The sequence below is a fragment of the Castor canadensis genome, chromosome 1 (assembly GCF_047511655.1).
Source record: "Castor canadensis chromosome 1, mCasCan1.hap1v2, whole genome shotgun sequence".
Classification (NCBI taxonomy): domain Eukaryota; kingdom Metazoa; phylum Chordata; class Mammalia; order Rodentia; family Castoridae; genus Castor; species Castor canadensis.
Genome location: NC_133386.1, coordinates 139,563,290 through 139,582,109, shown reverse-complemented (window position 1 = coordinate 139,582,109; position 18,820 = coordinate 139,563,290). Strand labels below are relative to the sequence as shown.

At 42.3% G+C, this 18,820-nt stretch overlaps 1 protein-coding gene and 1 pseudogene across 1 annotated transcript in view; both read right to left on the bottom strand.

The window, feature by feature from the left end:
* Positions 1-220: 220 nt before the first annotated feature.
* On the bottom strand, positions 221-2,844 carry LOC141424192 (small ribosomal subunit protein uS12-like; annotated as a pseudogene).
* Positions 2,845-14,222: 11,378 nt separating this feature from the next.
* The window catches only part of Clpb (ClpB family mitochondrial disaggregase), a 138,873-nt gene continuing 134,275 nt past the window's right edge, over positions 14,223-18,820 (bottom strand). The window contains exon 17 of the mRNA XM_074083827.1: positions 14,223-16,347. Coding sequence (XP_073939928.1) covers positions 16,315-16,347 — 33 coding nt within the window. The 3' untranslated portion in view covers positions 14,223-16,314. The remainder of the gene's footprint in view (positions 16,348-18,820) is intronic.

Here is an 18,820-nt window from a genome sequence, read left to right as displayed (position 1 = left end):
CTCCACTACTCTCTCATCTCCCCTTCCCCACTTTAAAATTTTTAATGGGTTTCATTACTCTATTTGCATGCAAGCATATGAAGCACTTTGATCATTCGTACTTCCCTCCTTCCCCTTTGCCCTCCCATTCCGTCTCCTGCTGGTTCCAACTCCCAAGTATCCCCCCACACGCCCATTTTCACTCCTGCCATTCTTTTTTTTTTTTGAATATGAAAATTTATTACTGCGTTTTCATCATCACAATTTGTGATCTTGAGCTTTCCTTCTTGCTTTTGTAACTCGCCAAAAGAGACACACTGGCTATTTTAACAACCTTAAAGCGAACTCTAGGATTGTCACTGACAGCTTGACCTTTTTGACAAAATCCAGCAACCAGAACTTCATCATTTTCCTCCGCAAAGTTGAAGCAATCATTATTGGGTACAAAAACTCCCTGACGCACTTTCTGATAGCAGAATTTGGCCATTTGGCTTCAATCCCTACTTTTTCCAGCATAATTTTCTTTGCACGGGAGGCACCTCCAAAATGTCTGGCCTTCAGGACTGTTCCCAAATGGGCTTTCTTGTATTGCTTACCATGCTACTTTTGGTCCCATCAGTGACTATGGACCTTCTGGCAGTACAAAGATGGCTACACTTGCCTATCCTGCCAGTGTCCCCACCACACCTTTTTAAAGGTCTAGATTCTGCATATGAAAGAATTTGTGATGTTTGTCTTTCTCAGACTGACTTATTTTGCTTAACAGGATGATTTTCAGTTCCATCCATTCTCTTACAAACAACATAAATTTCATTCTCTTTCATGACTCATACATACATATGGTGTATGTATGCTGTATTTTCTTTATCTGTTCATCCATTGATGGGCATCTGGGCTGATTCCATAATTTGGCTATTGTGAATAGCATTGCTATAAACCTGGTGTGCAGGTGTCTCAACTGTATAAGACTTACATTCCTTCAGATACAAGCCATGAGTGGTATAGCAGGATTAAATGGTATAGTTCTAGTTTTAGTTTTTTGAGGCACCTCCATACTGATTTCCACAGTGACATGAATTTACATTCCCACCAACAATGTATAAAGGTTCCTTTTCCCCAAATCCTCACCAGTGTTTGATTCTTTTTTTTTTTGGCAGTTTGAACTCAGGGCCTTGTGCTTGCTAGGCAGTCACTCTACTACTTGAGCCATGCCCCCAGCCCTTTTTACTTTGGCTGTTTTTGAGATAGGCTGTCACATTTATACCCAGGATGGTCTGGACTGTGATACTCCTAGTCACACTTGCAGCATAGCTGGGATGAGAGTTTTTTATTAGTTGAGTTGGGGGTCTTACGAACTTTTTGCTTGGGCTGGTCTTGAACCTTGAGCTTCCTAATCTCCGCCTTCCAAGTAGCTAGGATTACAGGCATGAACCATCACACCTGTAGGTTGTTTTCTTGATTATAGCCATTCTGATTGGGCTGAGATAGAATTACAATGGTATTTTGATTTTCATTTCCTTTATGGCTGACAATGTTAAACATTTCTTCATGTAAATAGCTATTTGTACTCCTTCTTTTGAGATGTGTCTGTTCAATTAATTTGCCCATTTATTAGTTGGATTGTTAGGTTTTTTTTTTTTTTTTTTTTTGGTGGTACTAGAGTTTGAATTCAATCCTAGTTGAATTAGGCACTTTAAAGAGAAACTTTCTCAGTTCTAGTTTTTAAATCTCTGGGGGAGAGTGAAATCTGAGTGGCCCGGTCTGGGTCAAGTTGTCATATCAAGGCCAATGAAATGTCCCCAGATATGTCTGGGGAACAATGTCATTGCATACTAACATGGTGGCCACTTGGGTGACCATTTGGAAGGTGGGAGTGGCTGAGGTCTGGCTGGAAGGCACAGAGGGGGAAGGGAGATAATGAGTTCTACAGTAAAACAAAGAAAAACTAGAGTTGAAGAATGTTACCTGGGGTGAGACCAGAGAAGGGTCTCCTGGCCCCAGAGGTTAAAGCAGCCAATGAAATAGCATGTGACTATGTATGGGACAAGCTGTACCCACCATCCTCATTTCTGTAACTTGCTCTAAATAGTATATAAGGAAAGCCCCCTTTGTTCTCAGAGCTCAGCTTTTGGACTCAAGTCTGCTGAGTCACTATGGCTTGGTTAATAAACTTGCTTCCTGAAAACTTTGGTGCCCTCTCAGTCTCTGTCTGAGCCCTCCTGAAACATTTCTGGGGCACTCATCTGGGATTCTAAGGGTAGTGTTTTCACCTCCTTGTTGCTGGTTCAGTGTCCCTGGCCTGCTGGAAGGGCTGCCTCTGCCAGGCACCACTGCCTGTTGACTTGAGAGAGGGGAGCCCCTCTCCTGGTGACCTGAGTTCTGGTTGCACAAAGGAACCTGGAAAGACTTGGGAACCAACTTGGGAGCCCTGCTCATCAGACTGGTAAGAACCCAGGTTCGAATTCAGACTTGCCTCAGGAGGCAGAAGGGGAGTCTGATTGACTCCCAAAGACACCCAAGTAGCCCCCTTTTGGGGTGAAAGTGTTTTTCAGGTTCAGGGAGTGGGGTGGAAGTACAGTGCTATGTGAGAGTGTGTGAAAGTGTGAGCCTGAGATGCAGCCTGGTTATGAAGCAAGTGCAGAGAGTCCTGATCCATGTGTCCATGGCAAACTCATATTGTCTAGGGTGAGCCCTAACAAGACCTCCAGTCTGGGGCTTATACATACTCACTATGGCCAAGAGACACCTAAATCCCCATGAGGGGAGTGGCTGGAGATGGATGAAACAAGTGATGTTATTTGTTTCCCCCTGTGGGCTGGAGAGGAGGAGCTCTTACCTCCTCTCCACAGCCCTCATCCCTTCCATCTTTGCTTCTGTCTTGATGTCTAGCAAATGGGAGGAATGGGAGGAGGTCAGAGTAAGAACACCCCACTAGAGCACATGCTTAAGGACTTTAAAAGGGGATTTAATGGAGATTACGGGGTCAAACTGACTCCTGGCAAGCTTAGGACCTTCTGTGAAATAGACTGGCCTGCTTTTGGTGTAGGATGGCCCTCAGAGGGCTCATTAGATAAGGTCATAGTAGAGTTTTTGAAGTAGTTGTAGGGGAATCCGGACACCCAGATCAATTTCCTTATCTTGCTTGCTGGCAGGATGCAGTCCTTAGTCGGCCCATGTGGCTAAAGCTCCACCTAGAGGGTCATGGTAGCCAGGGTGGCAGCAGCTTCCAAGTACAGGGAAAAATGTAGAAAGCAAGAGAAACCCATAATAGTGGGGGACCCTGAGGGGACTCTGCCCCCTTTGTGCCCTTGTACCCACCTTTGCCACCACCACCCACCTCTTTGCTACCACTCTTGGAAAGGGAAGCAGCATCCAATGGGGAAGCCCCAGCAGCAAATACGCCTATCTTTGGGAATACCCTGGCATCTGACCTAAAGGCTTTCTCGGCCAACCAGCATGGCTGCACACTCTCCAGTACTCAACAGACCTTCTGTTGTCTGGACCAACTCAGGAGGATTGTATGGAAGGAACTCACCTCCTTCTCTCCTTTTTGTGGAAGGCAGGATATAAGGTTCCCCAAAGAAAGCTCAGATTTGCCAGAATACTGTCAAATACCTTGGGTTAGTGGGGGACCCTGAGGGGACTCTGCCCCCTTTGTGCCCTTGTACCCACCTTTGCCACCACCACCCACCTCTTTGCTACCACTCTTGGAAAGGGAAGCAGCATCCAATGGGGAAGCCCCAGCAGCAAATACGCCTATCTTTGGGAATACCCTGGCATCTGACCTAAAGGCTTTCTCGGCCAACCAGCATGGCTGCACACTCTCCAGTACTCAACAGACCTTCTGTTGTCTGGACCAACTCAGGAGGATTGTATGGAAGGAACTCACCTCCTTCTCTCCTTTTTGTGGAAGGCAGGATATAAGGTTCCCCAAAGAAAGCTCAGATTTGCCAGAATACTGTCAAATACCTTGGGTTTCACCTGTCACAAGAACAACAAAGACTGGGCCCTGAGAGGAAATGGGCTGTCTGTACCATTCAACTCCCAAGACCTGTTGACAGACTAGAGAATTTCTAGGGGCTGCAGGTTTCTGCTGGATCTAGATCCCCAATTACTCTCTTTTGGCAAAACCCCTTTATGAAAGGGGGTTGGTGGTGGAGAATGGGAACTCATGATATGGGAAGAGAAGCAAGAAAAGGCCTTTAAAGAAATTAAGAGGGCACTCACAAATGCCCCTGCTCTGGGCTTGCCAGATTGATGAAGCCCTTCTTCCCATATGTTCATGAGAGACTGGGGACAGCTGTAGGAGTCTTGACCCAGCTGCTAGGATCTTGGCATTGCCTGGTGGCTTTTACCAAAGCAACTTGATGCAGTTTCCTGAGGCTGGCTGCCCTGCCTGTGTGCCCTGGCGGCTACTGCCGTCTTGGTGGCTGAAGCAGACAAACTTACTTTGGGACAAGAACTCACAGTCTGAATTCCCCACTCTGTTTTAACTCTCATGGAATATAAAGGAAATTATTGGTTAACAAACTCCTGAATGGCCAAATATAAAAGCATATTATGTGAAAACCTGCGTATCTGGCTAGAGGTTGTTAAGACTCTAACTCAGCCACTCTATTACTGGTTGATTCAGACCCCCTGGAGCATGACTGTTGAGAGGTTATGGATGAGATGTTCTCCAGATGGCCAGACATGACTGACCAGCCTATTAGTCATCCGGACATTGAGTATTTCACAGATGGCAACAGCTTTGTCTGGGACAGCACACATTTTGCCAATATGCAGTAGTGACTCTGGACGCTGTTATTGAGGCATGACCACTGCCTGTCGGGACCTTTGCACAAAAGGCTGAGCTTATTGCTCTCATGCAGGCACTCCAACTCACTGCAGGAGTGAGAGTAAATATCTATACAGACTCTAAATATGCCTTCACTACCGTTCATGTCCATGGAGCCCTATATAAAGAAAGGGGCCTCATTAACTTGGGAGAAAAAAGTGTTAAATATGGACAAGAAATTCTGGAATTACTAGAAGCTATATAGGCCCCCAAGCGAGTAGTGGTCATGCACTGCCAAGGGCACCAGAAGGGGGAGATGACAGCTGTTCCGGGAAACTGAAAGACTGATAGGGAAGCCAAGTGAGCAGCCCTCATGGGAGGAAAAACCTTGGCTTCACTGACAGCTGCCTTGTTCCCATGTGACTTATCTGAATGGGACCCATGGTACACTTCACAAGGATAGGATTGGTTTGAGACTGAAGGAGGAAAATTTCTACTGGACAGATGGTGGAAGTTTACTGATGGTGGCATTGCCATACCTGACTCACTGGCTCCCACATTTGTTAAGCAGTTCCACGAAAGTATTCACTCAGGGTGGACAGCTCTTGAGATCACTTGGCCCAGCATTTTTATGTCCCAAGCTCTCCAGCATAAGTAAGACAGAATATGAGAGGTCCAGTTTGTGTGCCAGAAACAATCCCCAACAAGGGCCAAGAGTGCCATCCCAGGTACAAAGTGTTGGAGGAACTCCTTTTGAAAACCTGATTGTGGAATTTACTGAGCTGCCATGGGCCACAGGATGTAAATATTTACTGGTGTTTGTCTGCACCTTCTCAGGATGGGTGGGACTGAGAAAGCCCAAGAAGTGGCCAGGTTCCTGTTAAAGGAAATCATCCCTTGATTCACAATACTTGTGTCTATTGGGTCAGACAATGGGCTGGCCTTGTGGCTGAGGTGGTACAGTTGATGGCTAAGGGATTAGGAATAACTTGGAAGCTATACATGGCCTACTGCCCCCCAGAGTTCAGGGAAAGTAGAATGGATGAACAAGACTCTAAAATTGCAATTGGGAAAACCATGCCAGGAAACCCACCTACAATAGGATCAATTACTGCCCATAGACTTGTTCAGGATTAGGTCAAGCCCCATTTAATGGACAGGTTTCTTCTCTTTTAAATTCTTTCTTGGGTGTCCACCACCTTTAGTCAACGGCCTGCAAGGGGACCTTAAGGAAATAGGTGATCTCACCCTGAGACAGCAGATACAGGCCCTTGGGTTGATGCTCTCAAAAATCAATGACTGGGTAAGAGAGAGACTTCCATTAGCCTGACAACTCCTATGCACCCTTATAAACCAGGGGATGATGTTTGGGTAAAGGAATGGAATATTCAACCGCTAAAGCCCCACCTGAGGGGCTCGTTTGTTGTTGTTTTGTCCAGAGATTGTTCCCTGGATCCATCACAGCCAAGTGAAGCCTGCTTCCCTCGAATGGGAATGCATCCCTGACCCAACCTCACCATGCAAGATCACCCTTTGGAACACCTGTGCCCTTCCCCAACAGGACCCAGCTTCCCAGGGGACAACAGGCAGCCCTGCCTAGTCACTGTGGAAGCTGACTAGTGTACATACGGCAGAAGCTTGAAGAGTTGCCCATCTCACCTTTAAGGATGAGTCCGTTCCATGTATTCTTGCTAGTCTTGGTCAGCTCTCTACCTGGGGACCCCCAGGCTGTGGACTGTGACTCATATATATGCACTACTTGAGTGGGAAGTGCAGTTACCAAAACTTTGGGTTTCCATACTTATTATTCCTGTGCAGGCACCATTGTTAGGTCATGCACCCACAGCCATACCACCTACTCAGTGTGTCTTCATGATGATCAGTATATCTGTTTTAACCCCATCTATCGCCCTCAGGAGCAATGGCTAGAGGTCTGAAGCTTCACCAGCACTGGGAAGCGTGTTAACTGCACCCGGGTTAATGACCCCAACAAACCTGTGTCCATATGCTTTGATGTGTGTGCCGCAATAGCTGAAAACACTCGGCCTTGGGGCAACTGTTGGGGGCTAGCCTGGGAAAGGACCTATAGGTTAGATGACAAGTATATATGCCCAGTGGGACATAGTATATACATGACAAGTATATATATGACAGTGGGACATCTGGTCGTGTGTACTATGAACAACACTACTGCCTGTATTGGAGTTGTGAAAGGTGGGCAACTTGGCTAAAAGGGGAGGTCCATATCTCACATGGAATTGCCGCTCTTTTACAAAAAAGGAGAAGCACCCTCTGAGTGCACTCTTAGTGCCTGTGACCCTGTAAATTTCACTATTTTCAACCTCAATGAAACAGGTTGGAAAGTTGGGAAAAAGTTTGGCATGTTAATCTATGGAAAGGAAATAGACCCTGGTACTTGGCTATATTTTCAATTCATCATGATCATGAGAGCGCCTCATACCAGGTCTTTCACTCTTTTTACAAGGAGACACAAAGTGAGTTTCCCATCTCAATTAAAACCAAAAACTTGTTCCTCTCACTAGCCGAATCCATAGCACAAACTCTGACTGTAATTTGTGTTATGTTTGTGGAGGAACAAATATGGGAGACCACTGGCCATGGGAGGCAAAAGAGCTAAACCCACAAGAGCTCTTTAATAAAACCACTCTCCCTAGCCTCGGGGAGAGCGTTTCGCTTCTTAAAATCTCTATTATTGGGAATTACTATATCTCCCATCCAAAAGGCCAATTCTCCACCCTGATGGGGGACTTGATCTGCTTGGGACAAAAGTTTTATAATGCTACTCAGGAGACTCGGTGGTGGAGGGCTCCCAATCACATGGAGCCCCAACCTCACCTGCTGGCTAACTTCCCCAAGCATACAATAGCCTGGAATAATCTATCCATAGGCACAGAGTGGCGGGTGCCTGAGGGGCTATATTAGATCTGTGGGGAACAAGCTGACAAAGTCCTTCCCAAGGACTGGTTCAGCTCCTATGTGCTTGGCACCATCCAGCCTTCTTTCTTCTTGCTCCCTTCTCAGACAAGGCAAAAAATTAGGAGTCTCCATATATGAAGAAAGGGTAAACAGGAAAAAGTGAGATGCCCTACAAATGGACTGGAAGGACAATGAATGGTCTCCAGAGTGGATTATTCAATATTATGATCCCGCTACATGGGCAGAAGACGGCTCCTGGGGCTATCACACCCCAATCTGTACGCTCAACCGCATCATCCAGCTTCAGGCAGTGGCTGAATTTGTAACTAATGAAACAGCTAAAGCCCTCAACACATTAGCCAAACAACTAAAATACACAACGCCATCTACCAAAACCTATTGGCTTTGGACTATTTGCTAGCCTGGAGTATGTGGAAAGTTCAATCTGAGTAACTGTTGCTTACAGATTAATAATGAGGGGAAGGTAATTGAAGAGATTACCGACAAGATGAAAAAGCTCGCCCATGTCCCTGTGCAGACCTGGAAGGGATGGAGTCCCAACACCCTATTTGGGGGCTAGTTCTCAACCCTAGGTGGGTTCAAGAACTTAATAGGGACAACATTGTTTTAGGAGCAAGCCTGATATTACCCTGCCTAATCCCGTGGTACTGCAGTCTTTCAGGACTGTTATGGAAGCCACTATAGAAAGAAAGACAGCTGCTCACGTAATGACGCTATGGAAATATTAAACCCTTAGATCAGGATGATGCTCTTTGACCCAAAAGTGGGTCCAGCATCAAAGCGGGGAATGTGGCAGGAAGGCAGGGAGGGGGAACAGAGATTAATGAGTGCTACAGTAAAACAAAGGAAAACCAGAGTTGGGGAATGTTACCTGGGGCGAGACCAGAGAAGGATCACCTCACCTCAGAAGTTAAAGTGGCCAGTGAAACAGCATGTGGCTATGTATGGACAAGCTGTACTCCCCACCCCCATTCCTGTAACCTGCTCTAAATGGCATATAAGGAAAGTCCCCTTTGTTCTCGGTGCTCAGCCTTTGGACATGAGTCCGCTGAGTTGCTGCCAGCCTGCTTAATAAACTTGCTTCCCGAAAGCCTTTGGTGCCCTCTGTTTGTTGTCTGAGCCCTCCTGCAACGGGGCAGTGATGTTATCAGAGGAGAGCCATGACAGTCACCTAGAGTCTGCCATCACAGACGCATGTTCCTTTGGTGGAAGCTTCCTGAAAGAGACACGATTTCAGGTACCATCATTTGAAGGAAATCCAAGCCCATGGTGTAGGTTTATAGTGACTATGCTGAGTTCCTTGTGTCACAGAGAGGAGACCCTGCACAAACATGCCTTCACCAGTTTGGAACCCCCAAGAACAGCCCCTTCTGTGACTCCATAGATGGGCGGTCCTTCTGAGCAACAGTGGAAAATGTAGGCGGTGTTGTCAAAACACTTAGGGCTTAACAGATCATTCTTTTGAGTAGTGAACAACATTCCATGTTTTAATGTACCACAGTTCATTCATCCACTTACCTATTGAAAGACATTTGGTTTCTTCCAAGTTTTGGTAATTGTGAACAAAACTGCTATAAACAGCCATCTTCAGGTTTTTGTATGGACATAAGTTTTCAACACATTTGAATTGCACGATAAAAGAGCCTTTAGTTCTGTAAACAACTGCCAACTGTCTTTCAAAGTGGCTAGACCATTCATTCCTACTGGCAACAAGTGAGAGTTCCCGTTGCTCCACATCCTTTTTAGTTTTTCAGGGATTGTTAGTGTTGGGATTTTAGCCATTCTAAAAGGGATAGAGTGGTGTCTGTTTTAATTTGCAATTCCCTAATGGTAAATGAGATGGGATATCTTTTCTTACACAATTTGCCATTTTTATATCTTCTCTGGTGAAGTGTCCCTTCAGATCTTTTGCCCATCGTTTAATCTGTTGATTAAATGGATTGGCATGGAATCACAATCCTCCGAATTTCAGCTTCTTGTGTACTTGGGATAGCAGGTGTGAGCCACTAGTGCTCAGCAGCCATTCCGATTCTTTTTCCTCAGCACCTGCCACCACTAACCTACTTTTTGTCTCTACCTATTTGCCTATCTGAGTATTTTCATATAAACAGAATCATATGCTATGTGGTCTTTTGTAACTACCTTCTAGTTCATCCATGTTGTAGCATGTATCAGTATTTTAACTTTTTATGGCTGAATAACATTCATGATATAGATATGGAACATTTTGTTTATTCATTTATCAATTGATGGGCATTTGGGTCATTTTCATCTTTTGGCTATTGTGAATACTGCTGCATTGGACCACATAGTAGTTTTTGTTTGAATACCTGCACTGTTTTACACTCCCACCAGCAATACAGAGGGTTCAAATTTCTCCATACTCTTGTCAACACAGTTTGGTGGATTTTTTGTAATTATAGTTATCCAAGTGGGTATGAGTAGAATCTCATTGTGTTTTGATTTGCATTTCTAATGCAAATCAAATTGATTTCTAATGCATCTAATTGATGCCTAATGATGTAGAACATCTTTTCATGTACTTGCTGGCTTTTTTTTTTTTTTTGAGATTACAACTGTTTTTTCTAAGAGTTTTATATTTTTTGTTTTTGGCAGCACTGGGGTTTGAACTCAGGGCCTCACGCTTGCTAGGCAGGCACTCTTATTGCTTGAGCCACTCTGCCAGCCCAAGTTTTATAGTTTTAACCTTATATTTAGGTCTTTAATCCATTGTGAGTTAATTTTCTTGGAGGGCCAAATTTATTTCTTTGCATATGGGTATCCCAACACTATTTTTTATTCTTTATTATGTTTCATAATTTTTTGTTGGCGGGACTAGTGGTTTCAATTCAGGGCTTCAGGCTTGCAAAGCAGGAATTCGGGTGGCAAAGTTTGAGCCACACCTCCAGTCCATTTTGCTCTGGTTATTTTGGAGACAGGGTCTTGTGAACCATTTGCCTGGACTGGCCTTGAATTTCAATTTTCCTGATCACAGACTCCCAAGTAGCTAGGATTACAGGCGTTGAGTCATGGGTGCCCAGCTGTGTTTTGTAATTTTTTATTGAATGCTGGACATCATGTATAGAATAGTAGGCATTGCAATAGTATTTATGCCTAGAAAGAAGCATCTCTTCTGCTAGATTGCCCACTGTTTGTGGGCAATTGAGGTAATTTAGTGAAGAGTTGATCAGGATTCATGTCTTATTATTGCTAGGGTTACTGAATTAGTGTCCTAATGGAAACAATGTAATGTATATATAATTATAAAAAGGGGATTTATTACATTGGCTTATACAATCAGAAGCTGGATAGTCCCATAATGACCCTCAACAAACTTGAGAGTCAGGAAAACCAGTAGCTGCTCAGTCTAAGAAGCTGGAAACAGAATGAGGACGCAGTCCCAGTCTCAGGCTGAAAAGGCTGGGAAGCTCCCTGGAAAGGTTTGATGTGAGTTCACCATGAAAGGCTGGAGAAGCTGGAATCTGATGTCTGTGGGCAACAGTAGTAGCCAAAAATCTGCTTGCTCAAGAAGAATTGAGCTTGCAAAGGTGGGCAAGTCTCCCCTTCCCCTTTGTGTACCACCTGGGCCCCTGCCTAAGGGAAGGTGCCTCCCACATTCAGGGAAGGTCTTTCCCTCTCAGTTTGCTAAGCGACATGCCAACTGCCTCTGGAAATTACCTTACAGACACACCCGGAAGTGTGCCTTACCAATTTTCTAGGAATCTCTTAATCCAGTCAGGGTGACAACCAACATTAACCATCACAGTTAGCTCAGGACACCATTAGCTTCTGATGTCTCTTGCCTTACCTCATGGTTAGGGGCTGGGATGCTGTAATATTATCTTATTTTTTTGTCTTTCAAAATTTGTTGACTTTTTTTTTAACCTATTCTTGACTCTTCCTGTTCTTTTTATCCTTGTAGGTATTTGCTTTTTTTTTTTTTACCCATTTTTTTGTGGAAAAATATGCACAGCAAACTTGTCATCTTAACCTTTTTTTCCCCCCCCCGAGGAAGTGTTTCATTATATAGCACAGGCTGGTCTTGAACTCATGATCTTCCTGGCTTAGCCTCCTGAGAGCTTATGACTATGGGCATCACCCCCATGCATGGTCATCTTAACATCTTAAATATATAGTTCAGTGATATTAAATACACCTGTAAGGTTCTACAGCCATCACCGCCTCATTCCAGGACATCTTCATCACCCAAAAGAAAACCCCACTAAGTAGTAACTTCCCATCCTTCCTTTTCCTAGCCCATGAAGGAAAGGTTTGCACATCTAGTCTGTAATTCATCTTGTAAAACTGAAATTCTATCCCCATTAAACAATAGCTCCCTCTTCTTCTTCCTCAGCCCCTGCGACCACTATTCTACTTTCTATTTCTCTGATCTTAACTATTCTAAGTACCTCATATGAGTGGAATGATATAGTTTTTATCTTTTTCTTTTTCCTTGTGGTGCTGGGAACAGAATCCCAGCACCCTGGAGGCTGAGACAGGAGGATTGTGAGTTTGAGACCACCCTGGGCTACACAGCAAGACCCATGCAGATATATGCAAAAGAAAAACAAGGAAAAAAATCCCAAATCATGAAATTATGTCATAGGAATCTAGTTGATTTGCCACACCCCTAGTCCTCAGAGTTAATTTTTGTCTACAGTGTTAGGTAATGGTTTAACTTCATTCTTTTGCATATTAGGTAATGGTCTAACTTCATTCTTTTGCATGTGGACATCCAGGTATTGTAGCACCACTTGCTGAAAAGATAGTTCTTTCTCCATTGAATGATCCTGACACTCTAGTCAAAAATTATTTCACCATACGTGAATGGTTCATGTCTGGGCAATTTATTCTATTTCACTGCTCAACATGTCTACCTTTTAATGCAGTTCCACTCTGTTACAGATTGTAGTAAGCTCTGAGGTTTCCTACGAAATTTAGAAAGGTTTTTTTAAAATTTATGCAAAAACATCTTTGGAATCTGGAGGTATAGCTCAGTGGTTAAGCATTTGCCTAGTAAGCAAAGGCCCTGGGTCCAATCCCCAGCACCACCAACACCAAAAAAAAAAAAAAAAAAAAAAGAATGAGGCAAACAGTATCATTGCGATTTTGGTAGGGATTGTATTGAACCCGTAGATTGCTTTGGGTGGTCTTGTTAGTAGTTCAACAATATTAAGTCTTTCAATCCAAGAATACTGGATGTGTTTCTATTCATTTATGTTTTAACTTCTTCCAGCAATGCTTTGTGGTCATTGTGTAAGTCTTTAATCCTCTTGGTTAAGTTAATGACTAAGAATTTTATTTTTTCTGATGTTATTATAAATGAATACTGTTGTAAATGTAAACACTTATAATTTTCTTTTCAGTTTGTTCATTGTTAGTATATAGGAGTGAAAAACTCAGTTTTGTGTGCTGACTTTGTATCTTGGTACTTTGCTAATTTTTTTTTGATTAGTTCTAACAGGTCTCTCTCTGTTTCCTTGTGATCCTGGGGTTTGAACTCAGGGCTCCATGCTTCCTAGGCAGGTGCTTTACCACTTGAGTCACTCCTCCAGTCCCTTTTGCTTTATTTTTTGAAAAGGGTCTCATATTTTTGCCTAGACTGCCATCCTCCTAAATATACCTTCTGCATAGCTGAGATGATAGTTATACACCACTGTGCTCAGCTTAATGATTGAGATATGGTCTCATGAACTTTTTGCCTGAGCTGGCCTCAAACCATGATCTGCTTGATCTCTGCTCTGAGTAGCTGAGGCTACAGCTCTCTACCAGGTGTGTTTATGTGAGTCTAGGGTTTTCTGAATGTAAGATCATATAATCTGTAAACAAATATTTTACTTGTATGATTTGGATGAGTTTTCTTTTTCTTACCTAATTGTTCTGGCTAGAACTTTCAGTACTATATTGAATAGAAGTGGTGAAAGCAGGCTTTTTAGCAAGTTTCTGATCTTAGAGGAAAATCTTTCAGTCTTTCACCCTCTAGTATAATGCTTACTATAGATTTTTTTTTTCAATAAGGATTTTACTATGTGCAGAGATTTTCCTTCTATTTCTAATCTCTTGAGTGTTTTCATCAGGAAATGCATTAAATTTTATCAGTGCTTTTTCTGCACAATTTGAGATGATTGTGTGGGTTTTCTTTCATTCTATTGCTGTAGTATTTTATCTTAATAGATTTTCGTATATTGAACCATCCTTGCATTCCAGGAATAAATCCCACTTGGTTACAGTGTGTAATTCTTTAACATGGTTTGCTAGCATTTTGTTGAAGATTTCTGAATCAATGCATAAGTGTTTGCTGCTTTTAATTTAAAAAATTTTTTTTGGAAAAATTATAAAACTTTATTAAAGAATATTTTAATAGTTGGGAAGATATGCCATGTTTATTTATTTTTTAATTTTTATTGTTTTATTATTCATATGTGCATACAAGGCTTGGGTCATTTCTCCCCCCTGCCCCCACCACCTCCCTTACCACCCACTCCGCCCCCTTCCTCTCCCCCCCACCCTGATACCCGGTAGAAACTATTTTGCCCTTGTCTCTAATTTTGTTGAAGAGAGAGTATAAGCAATAATAGGAAGGAACAAGGGTTTTTGCTAGTTGAGATAAGGGTAGCTATACAGGGAGTTGACTCACATTCATTTCCTGTGCGTGTGTGTTACCTTCTAGGTTAATTCTTTTTGATCTAACCTTTTCTCTAGTTCCTGGTCCCCTTCTCCTATTGACCTCAGTTGCTTTTAAGTTATCTGCTTTAGTTTCTCTGCATTGAGGGCAACAAATGCTAGCTAGTTTTTTAGGTGTCTTACCTATCCTCACCCCTCCCTTGTGTGCTCTCACTTTTATCATGTGCTCAAAGTCCAATCCCCTTGTTGTGTTTGCCCTTGATCTAATGTCCACATATGAGGGAGAACATAGGATTTTTGGTCTTTTGGGACAGGCTAACCTCACTCAGAATGATGTTCTCCAATTCCATCCATTTACCAGCGAATGATAACATTTCGTTCTTCATGGCTGCATAAAATTCCATTGTGTATAGATACCACATTTTCTTGATCCATTTGTCATTAGTGGGGCATCTTGGATGTCTCCATACCTTGGCTATTGTGAATAGTGTTGCAATAAACATGAGTGTGCAGGTGCCTCTGTAGTAACCTGTGTCACAGTCTTTTGGGTATATCCCCAAGAGTGGTATTGCTGGATCAAATGGTAGATCAATGTTTAGCTTTTTAAGTAGCCTCCAAATTTTTTTCCAGAGTGGTTGTACTAGTTTACATTCCCACCAACAGTGTAAGAGGGTTCCTTTTTCCCCACATCCTCGCCAACACCTGTTGTTGGTGGTGTTGCTAATGATGGCTATTCTAACAGGGGTGAGGTAGAATCTTAGTGTGGTTTTAATTTGCATTTCCTTTATTGCTAGAGATGGTGAGCATTTTTTCATGTGTTTTTTGGCCATTTGAATTTCTTCTTTTGAGAAAGTTCTGTTTAGTTCACATGCCCATTTCTTTATTGGTTCATCAGTTTTGGGAGAATTTAGTTTTTTAAGTTCCCTATATATTCTGGTTATCAGTCCTTTGTCTGGTGTATAGTTGGCAAATATTTTCTCCCACTCTGTGGGTGTTCTCTTCAGTTTAGAGACCATTTCTTTTGATGAACTGAAGATTTTTAGTTTTATGCGGTCCCATTTATCTATGCTATCTCTTAGTTGCTGTGCTGCTGGGGTTTCGTTGAGAAAGTTCTTACCTATACCTACTAATTCCAGAGTATTTCCTACTCTTTCCTGTATCAACTTTAGAGTTTGTGGTCTGATATTAAGATCCTTGATCCATTTTGAGTTAATATTGGTATAGGGTGATATACATGGATCTAGTTTCAGTTTTTTGCAGACTGCTAACCAGTTTTCCCAGCAGTTTTTGTTGAAGAGGCTGCTATTTCTCCATCGTATATTTTTAGCGCCTTTGTCAAAGACAAGTTGGTTATAGTTGTGTGGCTTCCTATCTGGGTCCTCTATTCTGTTCCACTGGTCTTCATGTCTGTTTTTGTGCCAGTACCATGCTGTTTTTATCGTTATTGCTTTGTAATATAGTTTGAAGTCAGGTATCGTGATACCCCCAGCATTGTTCTTTTGCCTGAGTATTGCCTTGGCTATTCATGGACTCTTGTGTTTCCATATAAATTTAACGGTAGATTTTTCAATCTCTTTAATGAATGTCATTGGAATTTTGATGGGAATTGCATTAAACATGTAGATTACTTTTGGGAGTCTTGACATTTTTACTATGTTGATTCTACCAATCCATGAGCATGGGAGATTTCTCCACTTTCTATAGTCTTCATCAATCTCTTTCTTCAGAAGTTTATAGTTTTCCTTGTAGAGGTGGTTCTTCGCTTTTTAAGTTTTTTTGGAAAACTTGAGAAGGATTGGTGTTATTTCTTCTTTAAGAGTTTAAAAGAAGCCAGATGCCAGTGGCTCACGTCTGTAATCCTATCTACTGAGGAGGCAGAGATCAGGAGGATTGCAGTTTGAAGCCAGACTGGACAAATTAAGTTCACAAGACCCTATCTGGAAAATATCTAACACAAAAATTGTTGGTGGAGTGGCTCAAGGTGGAGGCCCTGAATTCAAGCCCTGGTACTGCAAAAAAAAAAAAAAAAAAAAAAAAAAGGTTAGTAGAATTAACCACTGAAGCCATCAGGTCCAGGACTTTTACTTTTTCACATTTCTTTTTTGTGGTATTGGGGTTTGAACTTAGGGCTTTGTGCTTACTAGGCAGACACTTTACTGCTTGAGCCATGCCTCCAGCCCTGTTTTGGTCTGGTTACTTTTGAGAGAGGGTCTTACTTTTTCCTCAGGTTGTCCTGGATCTCAGCCCTCCTATTTTATACTCCCCCCTGTAGCTAGATGACAGGTGCACACCACTGCACCCAGCTATTGATTTTGATGGGGGTCTCATGAACTTTGTTTGCTCAGGCTGGCCTTGAACTGTGATTCTTTCAACCTCATTCTCCCAAGTAGCTAGGATTATAGGAGTGACCCATCAGGCTCCAGTTTTTTTTTTTTTTTCAGTACTGGGGCTTGAACTCAGGGCCTACATCTTGAGCCACTCCACCAGTCCTTTTTTGTGAAGGGCTTTTTTTTTGAGATACAGTGCCATGAACTATTTGTCTGGGCTGTCTTTGAATTGCAGTCCTCCTGATTTCTGCCTCCTGAGTAGCTAGGATTACAGGCATGAGCCCCTGGTGCCCGGCCATGACCCGCTTTCAGATTTTTGACTACTGATTCCAACTCCTTTCTAGTTGTTATAGTTTAAGTATGGGTAGCATCCCCCAAAGATCTGTATATGGAAAGACTTGCTCTCCAGGATGGTGACACTGGAGGTGCTGTGCAGCTTAATTAGTTCTGGGGCTACCAGAACTTTCTTAGGTCTCTGGGGGCATGCCCTCAAAGGGGATTGTGGGATCTTGTATTTTTTCTTCTCCTCTCTTTCTTGGCTCAAGATGTGCTTCCTCCAGAATGGGCCACCATCTGCCACCCTATGATGCAGGTGCCATGCCTTTGAACCTCCCAAACTGTGAGCTAAATAAATTTTTTAATTTTTTTTTCTTTTGAGACAGGGTTTGTTATGTAGTCCAGTTGGCCTCAAACTCAAGATCCTCCTGCCTTACCTTTCCAAGTGCTAGGGATTACAAGCATGCCTGGCAACTTTTTCTCTGTAAGTTAGCTGCCTCAGGTGTTTTGTAATGTGAAGTTAATACGCTAGTTAGAGGTATGTTCACAGTTTCTATTTCTCATTATTTAGTCTTGGTAACTTTTATATTTGTAGGAATTTATCCATTTCATATAAGCTATCTCATTTGTTGGCATTCTTTTATTATCTTTTTCTTCCCTGCAGAATCAGTAGTAATTCCCCACTTCCATTTTGATTTTGTGTCTTTTCTCTTCTTTTATTAGTTCATTTAGCTAAAGGTTTGTCAATTTTGATCTTTTCCAGGAACCAGCTTTTTGTTTCAATTTTTCTTTTTTCTCTTTTTATATCATTTGTTTCTATTATAATCTTTATTATTTCTATCTGTGAGCTCTGGTTTACTTTCATTTTCTTTTTCTAGTTTCTTAAGTTGCAAGTTAGGGTTACTGATTTAAGATCTTTGTGTTTTAATGTAAGCATTAGATCTTATGTTCTTTGGATAGCAGGGGACCTAAGTCTTCATTTGTTAAGGTCATGAGTCTGTATCAGTTCTGGTATCCAATACCTAAATAATTTAGGACATAACTAGAGAAAATTGTTAAAATATTAAAAAAACATGGAAGGGCTGGGGGTGTGGCTTAAGTGCCTGCCTAGCAAGAACTGAGTTCAAACCTCAGTACCACAAAAACAAACAGAAAACAAAACCTACAGAAATCTTAGGAAACACCTACAATGCAGCTCTTCTCCAATTCCACCTATTTTTTTCACAATATCCTTTCTTGACTGTGGATTCGAGTCTTTATTTCTTTGAACATTTTAAAATACGCTTTTATTTTTTTGAGACATGGTCTTGCTATGTAGCCTAGACTGGTTTCAAACTGGTGATCCTCCTGCCTCAGTCTCTCAAATGCACGGATTTTAGCTGTGTACTCCCACACCTAGCTTTAAACATAACTTATTTTAAATTCAGATTTATTCTTGTATTATCTACAATTCTTGGAGTATACATTCTCCCATTTGTCATATCTGCCAACTTTCCTTCATGATCGGTCTCCCTACTTTTTTGGGGTAAACTCATTTCTAGTAGGTCTTGTTCTACCCACAGGTTTCTTTGTGAAATTGAATTATAGGCATAATCTTACAGAACGTTTTTGTGTTTACTTCTATGGGACCTTGTGGGTTTCGGTGGTCCAGGCCCTGCTCTGTTAGTTTTTCATCTTGATGTCCCAGTGGCACTTGGGTGTAAGTAGGAGTTTTTTCTTAGCCACTTACAGACTCAGTGATGGTGACTTTATTGCATTCCCAGGTCAATGAGCAGTGCTTTCCTAGTCTTTATTTCACATTTTTTTTTCTTCCTTTTCTGAAGCCCTAGCACCCATCCATTAGTGAGTATGGAACAACATCTTATGGTGCCAGAAAGTA